Source organism: Nannospalax galili, unplaced genomic scaffold, assembly GCF_000622305.1.
Source record: "Nannospalax galili isolate Female #2095 unplaced genomic scaffold, S.galili_v1.0 scaffold54, whole genome shotgun sequence".
NCBI classification, from domain to species: domain Eukaryota; kingdom Metazoa; phylum Chordata; class Mammalia; order Rodentia; family Spalacidae; genus Nannospalax; species Nannospalax galili.
Window position 1 is genome coordinate 7,851,099 of NW_008341028.1, and position 11,642 is coordinate 7,862,740.

The window sequence follows — 11,642 nt, forward strand, 5'->3', positions numbered from 1 at the left end:
AATAAATAAATAAATAAAAATAAGAGAAAACCTTAAAAATAGATTAGTTTAATTATGGCTCCAATAAGGCTGATTGCTGACTTTTTAATAGATCTCAAGAAAGGTATAAGATAATTGAATCATGAATTTAAACTACTACAAGAAAAGCTCTGTCAATCAAGAATTCCATTCCCAGAAAGAGAGAACATCAATAACTGTCCTCCTGGTCCCTGGGGTGACATATCTATGAATTTGTCCTGCATAGGGTTTACATGTCAGACAACACAGAGTTCTTTTAACAAAAGAAGAAATAAAATTCTGAAATGGGAACCAATTATTTGAAGTGATTTTTCTATATTCATAATAACAGAGCCCTAGAATGGCACTTTCTGGTAGAAATATAATGTGAGTCACGTCGAAAATTTAAATGTGTCTCAGAACGGTTTTCCAAATGTGAAAAAGTAGATAAGGTTAATTTTAATGATATACTTTGGTGGCCCAATATATTCAAAATATCTTCATTTCAATAAAATTACTAAGATATTTACATTTAAATTTTCACTAAACCTTTAAAAATTGTAGTCTTGGGCTGGAGAGATGGCTCAGTGGTTAAGAACACTGACAGTTCTTGCAGAAGACCCGGGTTCATATCTAGCAGGCAGCACCGAGAGCCACTGTTCTAGCTTCATGACCATCCTGATGCTTGGACTTGCTGATAAAGTGGGGAGTCAGTAATTATTATCACAAAATTCTACCATGGATTTATCAACCCCTCAAAACCTAGTTTTCCTTTTAGGACTTCCGTGATAGGGAGTTAAGATTAACACAAATGGATAGCTTCATGGTTATTTATTTATTTGGAGAAAACTATTAAAAAATAGTTTTTTAAAATGGATAAAGCCATGTCTCTCACACAGACATAAAAATAAACACAAGATAGAGATTTTATTTAGTGGAGGGAACTAGGCTGATTCTATAACCACTTCAAAAGAAAATTCAAAACTCAGGGGCTGAGGAGATGGCCGAGTTGGTTAAGAGCATTTGTTGTATAAGCATGAGGACCTTAGTTCAGGTCCCACCACCCACATAAAAATCCAACATACGCCTGTAACCCCAACTCTGTGTGGGTTGGGGCAAGACAGGAGTATCACTGGGGTTCTCTGGCTGCCAGCCTAACTCCAGTTTCAATGAAAGCCCCTGTCTCAAGAGAATGGCAGAGAGTTATGATAGAGCAGGACACCCGATGCCTTCCTCTGGCCTCTGCACATATGCAGAGGTACATATATCTGCACATACATGTACACAGACATCATACATACATATACCATATACACATACATACACACACAAATTTAAAAATCAGACATCTTCATAGATCAGAATTATTAAAATGAATATGCAAATGCAGACAAAACAGTTTCTCATGAGGATATATTTAATTGATTGAACATATCAAACTGGACAGAATTTGCTTCCTATCAGCTTCCTACACCTACAGAACTGTAAAATGTTCCATAAAATCCATGTGATAAGGAAAGGTGTACCTAATATAATTCCCATTGACATTCAAATTCTTGTGTATGTGCACGTGTTCATGTGTGTGCAGGTGCATGTGCATGTGTGAGCATGTGCCTGTGGAGGTCAGAGATCAACCTTGGCTGTCATTCCTCAGGTCCCATCCACCTTGGTTTTTGAGACAGGGTCTCTCACTGGTCTGGAACTCGCCAACTGGATTAGGCTGGCTGGCCAGTGAGCAGGGATCTGCTCGAGAATCACAACTGTGCCAGCTTTTTACATGTGGGCTCTGGGGCTCAAACTCAGGTCCTTATGCAAGCACTTAATCACCTAAGCTATCTCCCTAGTCCTTACGTTTATTTTTCACACAAAAACTTGTTCTCTTTTTATTTTTTATGGCTTATTCTTACAATAGTTGTGCTCAAATTTTGGTGTAATGATCGCCCAATAAGAAGCTAAAAGGTGGCTGCCAAGGCGTCTAAGGTTGGATGATGCCCATGAAAATGCCTTTTTAATAAGCACAATATTCTGATACAGGTGTTGTAAGGATCATAGTAAATAAAAATGCCATCCTGGAACATACTTCCTTTGGAGGCAGTTTCTTTAAATGTGCTGCTCATAATATTTGAAGATAGTTCTGGATTTAAATTCAAGTCAGTTTTAGGACCTGTGATACAGTACGCTCTCTTCGTGTCCTAAACAAATATTCAATTTTTTCTTTCCACTCAATCTTACAGGATAGACAAGGAACTGTTTTTCTATTATATGAACCCCTGAAGAGATACAAGTTGGGCATGTTGTAAGTATGAAGTGTGTCTGTGATATGTAACAAAGAAAATTGACTATAACAACCAACAAGATTGGTGTTTCCCCCACATTTTAATCATCAAGCTGATTTATCAGATGTCTGTCTTGTTTTATTTAGATCCTCAGGTACTTCACAAAGTGGCTTTAGATGTGTTGGTCAGGGCTCATATAGCTGTCCAAACTTATCAGGTAGACGTCTACACTTAAACTGAACCAATCAAGCTCATATACCTACAAGGCACAACAAATCTGATTTGTGGAGCCTGCTCTGGTGTCCCATTGTGAAAAGGAAGTTGTCATTCTGGCATGCTTAGAAAAGTATGCTGGTGGCCTGGGCAGATTTCCCCCAAAAGGTTGGGGCAGACCCAGTTTGGGCTCTGAGGCAATCTTCTCAAGGAACCTATGTACTGAGCAGAGTCCTGCAGGCAGTGATACCTACCCTCACCTGTCCTTTTGAATTTATGCAAATGTTCTGGTTTCTTCCTCTTTAAAGCTAGAATGTGGCCACGGTTTAATCCAACCTCCACCTGTAATATCCCAGCAAGCCTGCATTTGTTTGATCTGCTCAAGTGTTTACATCCAGAACAACAGAACTATAGACACTGCACCTCTAGGCATGAGAATGGAAGGAGCTGCCTTTGCTTCCCAGAGACGTTCTGTCTCTCAGCTCCCTCCTTGTTCTGAGCCCTAAGCTAGCTGTTTACTCTCTCCAGGTGTACTATGATGCTAGGGCACTGGCAGGGCAAAGGCAACAAGGCAATTACTGTAACTAGGTGGACAAAGCAGGCCATTGGATTTGAGGATGGCAAGCTGATAAGAAATTAGTATTTTCCAGAGTAGGAGTCTAAGCAGGAAAGATTCGAAGTCCAAGTATATTTCTAAGCTCAGAAACTCAGACACATAGGTTTGCTAATTATAACAACTAGAAATCAGAACACAGATGTGAACTCTTACTGAGCACCAGCTGGCATGAAAGGTAAGCTGCAAAGGATGAGCTGGGCTAGGACTGCAACTAGACAAACCCTCACATTCAGGAGATGAGGCAGGAGAAGCCAGCTCCCTTTAAGTGAGGCCAAATCCAGACCCAGGATTCAGGTGGACAGGGCAGGTCATCTAATGCAACTGGTTCATATCATTAGCAAAGTTCTAACCACAAAGAACAATCTGAAAGTCAAAAAGAGGGAACCTGACCATAGCAATTCAAAAAGGAGGCCACTTTGGAGGACCCAGCTCAGCAGGATACTGGCATGAAGAAAGCCTATCAGAGGCAACAGCGCCCCAAACAGGCCAGGAGCAGGACTTGTGTCTCAGAACTGACAGGGTGACGTAGGGAAGTACTAGGGCATAGGCAGAACTCCTGAGGTATGGACCACAGGAAGATTGATCCAGTTGAGTCCTTAGGCTTAGAAGCCCCAAGCAAGAGAAAAACCACCGAACTTAAGTGATATAAAAGATTCATGAACAAAGAAACTTCCAGTGAGCAAAGTGGATTTGACACTGAGGCTTACAGAATAAGTAATCAGACTGGCAACCAAGTGGAACTCATCCAGCTGTTCCTACACCTGTACCTGAAAGTTCAGGCAAGGATGCCTTGACCTGCCCCCTAGCTTCAGCAAAAACAATACTATTGGTGTACCTCCTAGGAGGTTATTGCTTCCCACACATTCTACAGACAGGGCACCATTGGCACAGACCCAAAAGACTCTACTGCCTTTTCCACCACATTTTACACCCCTTCATATTCCCATCCCTTACTGCAGTCACGAAACACAGAATCTTAGAGTATGGAAGGACTTTGGCGATTAATCAATACTGTTATTATGTGGGAATCATGCTTCAAGAAGAGATGTGACCTGCCTGGGTCCAATCACAGGGAGTCTGTCCACTGATCCTGACCTTAATCTGTTGTTCGCTGAGGTTTACAGAAAGTGGCAGTCTGGCAGAGTGAAGCCAGTTATATAAGGATTACCAGACTTTTCTGAGATAAGATACATGATTAGTTAAGTTTGTTGATAATTTACTTCTTCTGAATATTAGAAAAGATTCTAGATTTCCTTGCAATTCTCACATCTAGCTGTGCTACTGAGAATGAGGTGAAAGAGTAGAATGACGTGTCTGTCATAGGAATTTCACTAAGTGTAAACACAGGATGTCGAGAGTCAGTGATTTAGACAGTGGCCGGGAGACGGTCCCATTTTATAGAACTCACACTGAAAGAGAAAAGATGCTCCTTAATTTTCTCTAGGACCTTAATAGAGGCTTTTTGGGAGATGATTAGGCTTTGTTTGGCTTCACTGCAGTCAGGTCATATCAAGTGAAAAGCACCAGTCAGCCACCTCTTTAGGGAAAAATGATAGTACAAGAGGGGATGACCAACAGATCAGAATTTGTGGTTCTGCTTTTCTGGGATGATGTCATCCCAACTCCATTTATTCTATTCTTGGATATTTCTGGAAAAGAGTGGAATTGAAGGATAAATTCAAAAAAGGAAATTAAAGAAAATTCTAGAACTCAATGGATAACTAGGGAAGAGGACACAAAACCATTTGTGATCCAAGTATTACAAATATATAAACATGCCTACATTTTTTTTAACAGATGGATCTCTGTTTTTCATGTCCTTGTGAGAATCACCCAGGGAACTTAGTGGAGAGACACATTCTAAGACCCCAAACCAAAGATTCTGGTTTTGTTCATTTGAGTAGAGCCTGGGAATTTGTTGTCTTAGGAAGAACCCAGGGTCCATGCTGACTCTGGTAATAAAACACAAATTACTTTTCAAAATTACTGACTCTGAAGTTGACTCTGTTATTTATTTTCTTAAGGGATGCTAGCAATTAGCAGTCAAAACGGATGGGCTTGTCCTAGGATTTTAGGAATGTAACTCAAAAAGTTGAGAAGTATTGATTTAGTCTAATTTGTTCAGTTCAGAAAAAAAGAAAACAAAGATCCAGAATAAAATTGCTTCCCCAAAGTTAGTTAGTGGTAGAACCCTGGGCTCCAACTTTGGGAACCAGAAAGCTTTTGGTCCCACTTGACCCCAAAGAAAATCTGATGGGACTGGAAAGGAGCCATTCCCAGAGGACCCAAGCTCTAGACTTCTGAGGGACTTACTTTACAGGTAACAATTGTGGAAATAGCCCCAGAATTTTTTTCAGCAGACTAAGGGGCAGCTTTTTATGTTCTCCCACTTAGGACAGAACAATTATCAAAAATTAATCCATTCAAAAAATTAATCCATTCACTTAACCTGTTTATTTTTCCTTTGATAAAATTTGAAAAATAGCTAGAAAGTTCCCTGGAGTTTTCAAGTTAAAACATGTAACAATAACCCAGTTGTTTGAGCAAGTTCTCTGGCCATCATATAAATGGTATAGGATGGCTTATCTGCAATCTTCTATTTTTTAAGTCTTTAAAATTTTTATTTTGTGTGTGTGTGTGTGTGTGTGTGTGTGTGTGTGTGTCGCCTGCATGTATGTATGTGCATCATGTATATGCCTGGTGCCTGCAGATGCCAGAAGAAGGTGTCAGATCCCCTAGCATTACAGATGGTTATTAACTGTCATGTATGTGCTGTCATGTGGGTGCTGGGAACTGAACCTGGGTCTTCTGCAAGAGCAGCAAGTGCTCTTAACCTCAGAGCCACCTCTCTAGCCTCAGCCTGTAATCTTCTTAAAGTGGGTATTCAACCTTATAAAGGCAACTGTTCATGAATGGGGGCACACTGTCTTTGAACATGAGCTACTCATAAGCAGCATAAATTACTTGTCTGCATGAAATTGAAAACAAACCCCAAACAACCCTCCAGATACCAGAGATGCAAATCTCTGTAGACAAGGAAATTGTGAGGCATGAATGACACTTAGCAACAATTCTCTCAAACTAGCCTAAATGATTTTTAAAATGAGTTAGTACTGCTGTCCGAGCTCAGTAGCCTTTTGCTAGAAATGACTGAACCTATTGCTATACTCTGCTAAGTTGATTAATAAAAAATATTTATTACACAAATCCTTTCTGTTGACAAGTTAAAATGGAGCCTCATCTTTCATATCTCCCTGAAGATTGCCACCTTGTGAGATTGAAAATACTCATTAAATTCCATCACCAGACACACAAATGAGAGGGCGATTGTTTTTAAGCATGTGAGGAGAATCGTTGGTAAACTCATTTGTTTGGATATCATTAACAGAACAATCGGTGTGGATCTCCAGGGGGTCCTCATGACCTTTGCTCGCAATCTCTTCATCATCCATCAAGAAATATCAGCACCTAATATGCAAGGCGAGACCAATTTTAAGGTGAGGTGTTAATTAACTAACGATCCTGGTTAATTTCTATACAAGGGCTGAAAATACCTCATGCTGTATTGTAAACAAGTGCTAAACCATCTTTTTTTTTATTGTAAGCAGTACATATTTTACAATGTGCAGGGTCAATTTTGTAAGGTTCCCACTGAACCCGTTAGTTAAATTTAATAGTTTGAAACTTTTTCTTTGAAATATAGTAGACTAGCTTTAACTTGCTGCCATTTTGAAATCCAGGCTCATGAGACAACAGCTCTCTGATGTTGGAGGTGAAGCTGAGGCATCACAATGGAACAAAAACAGAGACTGTCACAATCAAAGTTTATGAATGTAACCTATCTGTATGTCAGACAGTGCAATGTCTGACTAGTGCTTCCTAGGGAACCCCAGTTTCTAGAGCTGAATAAGCTCTAAGACCCAAAGACAATGTATGCTATGGAGAAACAGAAGAAAATTCCAGCATCTGTGTGGGACATCCAAATGAGGGAGATGGTTCACTACTAACCTTTCTAAGCTCCACATGGCCTCTAAAGATCCAAAGTCTCCAGATTCTCTATTGCAGGAGATACTGGCTGAAAAGAGCTGATGGCTTGGTATTGATCAGCAATTCTGAACCTGACTTCCAACCTAGGCCTTCACCATGTTTGAATGAGCCAGGTAACTCTGGAAATCACATGTAGTTCTTCTCTTAAATAGAAAGTTCAAGTAAAACTTCACGCAAAACATACTTTTATTTACTCAAGCTAGGGCCTAACCTCTTTAAAAACAATGCTTTAGGGGCTGGATAGATGGCTCAGAGGATAAGAACACTGACTGTTCTTACAGAAGACCCAGGTTTGAATCCTAGCACTCACATACATGGCAGCTAACAACTGTCTGTAACTCCAGTTCCAGGGGATCCAACAGTCTCTTCTGTCCTCTGCAGGCATTTCATGACACTGGTGCACTTACCTACATGCAGGCAATTACACGCATACATATAAAATAAAAATAATAAATTAAAAAAAACCAATGCTTTACTCTTCAAAGTGTTAAGACCTTGGACATTGACCATTGGTTTTCATATATCATAACTAAGAAGATTTGACCAAAAAATATAATTATTATTAAAAATATGAATAAATGACTAAATTAGACTAAATCAGTGCTTCTGAACTTTTTGAGTTACATTCCCAAAATCCAAGGACTTGCCCACTCCTTCTGGATGCTAGCTACTAATTATCTCTTCTTTTAAGATAATTTTGGGACTGGCAGTCCTTTATTGGGGCTGGAGGGATGGCTCAGTGGTTAAGAGCACTGGCTGCTTTTGCAGAAGACCTAGGTTCTGTTCCCAGCCCCCACACATGGCAGCTAGCAACTGTCCATAACTCCAGTTCCAGGAGGTCCAACACTTTCTTCTGGCCTCTATGGGCACTGTACAACATGGATGCACTTATATACATGCATGCAATACACTCATACATGTAAAATGAAAAGAAATATTTTTTAAGAAAATTAATAATAAGCCAGGTATGGTGGCATACATCTTTAATCCCAGCACTTGGGAGGTAGAGGTAGATGGATCTCTGTGAGGTCAACGCCAACCTGGTCTATATAATGGGTTCCAGCTGAGGCTACAGGGAGACCCTATCTCAAAAAAAAAAACAAAAGAAAATTAATAATAGTCAAAGTCAACTTCAACTTCAGAGTCTGTAATTTTGAAAAGTAATTTGTGTTTTATAACCAGAGTGAGTACTAGACCCTGGGCTATTCCTGGGCTCTCACCACATTAACAAGACCAGAATCTTTGGTTTGGAGAGCCCAGAGTGTATCTCTTCATTTAAGATCCAGTGTTACAACAGTATTCACTGTTACTAAGGGATCTGCAGTAGTTTGGACAGTTTGTATCTAGTGGTCCATGTGGTGAAAGCTTGGTCTCCAGGCTCCTAGTGTGGCAATGTGGAAGGCAGTAGAACTTTTAAAAGATGGAGCCTAGCCATTGAAGAAATCCCCTTTGGAAGAGATTGAGGCAGTTCTCATTGAATACTGTTTAGTTCTTGCAAGAAAGTTGTCGTGAGATAGCAAGACTGGCCTCTTCCTACTCTCTTGGCTATTATTGAGTGAGCACCCACCATGTGGTGGGAGGGTCCCAGCCAAGGGGGCCCTCATCAGAAGCTAACTTGATAGAACTACCTGATCTTGGAACTTTCAGCCTCCCAAATTGGGAGCTAAGTAAACAACATGCATGTACACACACACACACACACACACACACACACAAAACACACACACACACACACACACACACACGGATATTTTGTTATAGCCACAGATCTACGCTCATCATTTACCTTTTAAGCTCCTGCCAGTTAACATCATTTTATCCGTCAATGCTTTGTGCAAAATTCTGAGCTTGGTTGCATATAATCACTTTAGATTATAATAATAGCTAATAACCAGAATTAGTTTATTGTAAAACCCACATAGATGAAATGGACCCCCAACTTGAACTTGAGGTTGACAGAGCCAATCATCCTTGGCAAAAATGAAGACTATTTCTCTGCCCTTTCTCTGGCTTTCAAAATCACTAAAAAGCAGACACTTAGCATGAACTTGGAAGTATTTCATGGTTTCTAGTATTTTCAGTTAGCACTGTGGTTATCTTGACATTTATTCTCATTAGAGGGGTTAAAGGTAAAAAATACTTTAAATCTGAAAAATATAATAATAATGACAAAAACTTGAAAGGTAGAATAGATTTACCTTTGGTAATATTTTCTATCTGCTCCCTTTGTAGCTTTCAAATAGATGTTTTCTGTTTTTAAGCAGAGATACACCAGTTAAGTTAAGTGAAAGATGACACAGAAAAAGTATTTAATAAAATCCAACATCTTTTTGTGATTAAGAAATACTTAACATAGTAGGAATTGAGGACAATGTCTCTAACATAATGAAGAGTGTCTAAAAAATTCCCACAATTACTATCAGAGTTAATAGCATAAGATTGAAAACTTTACCCTTCAAATCAAGAATGAGACAAGAATGGCAGCTCCTGCTTCTATTCACTGCTGATAGATAAGACCTTTAGGAAAGAAAAAAGAAATAAAGGCATAGGAACTGGAAGGATAGGACTAAAGCCACCTCTCTTTGCAGATATCAATCTTTAATAAATAGAAAATCATAAAGAAACCATAATCTATAAGCAGTAAATAAGTTCAGCAAGGTTGCAAGATGTAAGATCAAAATGCAAAGTTCAACTGTATTTCTACATACTAGCAGTGAAAACATTCAAAAATAAAATAAAATGTGAATCAGTTGAAATTACAACACAAGACAGAAGAAAAGACCTAAGAATGAATTTGATAAAACAGATACATTACCAATGCACTGAAATCTAGAAAGAAATTAATTTTGTTCTAGTGAAAGAAATGAAAGAAGACCTCAATAAAAGGAAAGGGATTCTGTATGCATGGAAGTCTTAACGTTGCTAAGACTACAATGCTCCCCAAATTGATTAATAGATCAATTGCACTTTCTATCCAAATTCCATCTGGGATTTTGGAGAAACTGACAAGACAACCCTAAAATGTGTGTGGAAAAGTTAAGGAACCCAAATAGTCCAAATAACCTTGAACCAAAAAGAGTAAACTTGGAGAACTCACATCTCTGAATTTTAAAATTTCCTATAAAACTGCAACATTCAAAATGGTGTGGTAGTCACATAAGAATAGGCATGTAGATCAACAGACTAGGATGTAATGGAGAGACCAGAAATAAATCCATATATTATGAGCAATTGATTTTCAAAAGGATACTAAAGCAATTAAATGGAAGAAAGAATAGTCTTTTTAAATACAAGGTACTACCTATACATAATAAAGTTGAGCTTCTCCTTGATACCATATCCAAAAAGTCCTCAAGAGGGATCAATGTAAGAATATAAGACCTAAAACTAACAAATTCTTAGGAGAAACATGGGTATAAGTCTTCAAGACCTTAGATTAGTGGTGGCTTCATAGATGTGATGCACTAGTAACCGAAGAGAAAACACAATGTTTGGACCTTATCAAAGAACACATAGAATGTGACAAAATATTTGCAAATTATATATCTGAGGAGGCTGCAGTAGCCACAATATGTAAAATACTCTTACTACTCAAGCAAATAATCCAGTTTAAATATAAGCAAAGAATTTGAATAAACATATCTTCAAAGAAGATAAACAAATGGTCAGTAAATAAACTAATAAATGTTCAGCATCATAAGTCATTATACCATATCCAGCTCAGATGACTATAATAAAAAATAAAAGTAACAAACATTTGAAGGATATGGAGACTATGGAAACTGAAACCTTCAGTTATTGTGGTGTGAGGCTTTGTAATTCCTTAAACAGTTAAATACAAAATTACCATATAATCCAGCAATCTATTCCTGGGTATATACCCAGAATTACTGAAAACATACATTCATACAAAAACTCGCAAGGTTTATTAAAGCATGATTCATAATACCTAAAAAGTATAAACAACCCAAATGTCTATCAACTGAGAAATAGGCACATTCAATTATAATACCTGGAGAAGATTCATCATACAGTGGAATACTATGCAATCATAAAAAGGAATGAAGTGTTGACAACATGTGCTACAGTATAGATGAGCATCGAAGACATTGGACTAAGTGAAAGAAACCAGTCACAAAAAGACAAAAACTGTTTGATCCTAGGTATGTGTAATGTGTTAAGCAGACGAGTCCATAGACAGGAAATAAGTTAGTGGTTGCCAAGGGCTTGGGGAAAAGGAAAATTGAAGTAATAGTACCTAATAGGCATAGGGTTTCTTTTTGGGGTTCTTATGGAATCACATAGCATGCTTGTCTATGAATATACAAAAAAATCCTCACTGAATTGTATACTATATAAGGAAGACTCATGTGGGATGTGAATGGTTTCTCAATAAACATAAAGTAAAACAGGAAGGTGCCCCTTGTATTCGACCAGCACTTCTAAAATTATACAGAGAAGAATCTATTTTATTTATTTATTTATTTATTTAT

General features: G+C 38.3%; 1 protein-coding gene across 1 annotated transcript in view; it reads left to right on the top strand.

Annotated features, from left to right (window-relative positions):
• Nucleotides 1-6,574, top strand: part of Iqch (IQ motif containing H) — a 222,292-nt gene extending 215,718 nt beyond the window's left edge. Inside the window, exon 18 of the mRNA XM_017798967.2 lies at nucleotides 6,491-6,574. Coding sequence (XP_017654456.1) covers nucleotides 6,491-6,574 — 84 coding nt within the window. The remainder of the gene's footprint in view (nucleotides 1-6,490) is intronic.
• The last annotated feature ends 5,068 nt before the right edge of the window (nucleotides 6,575-11,642 follow it).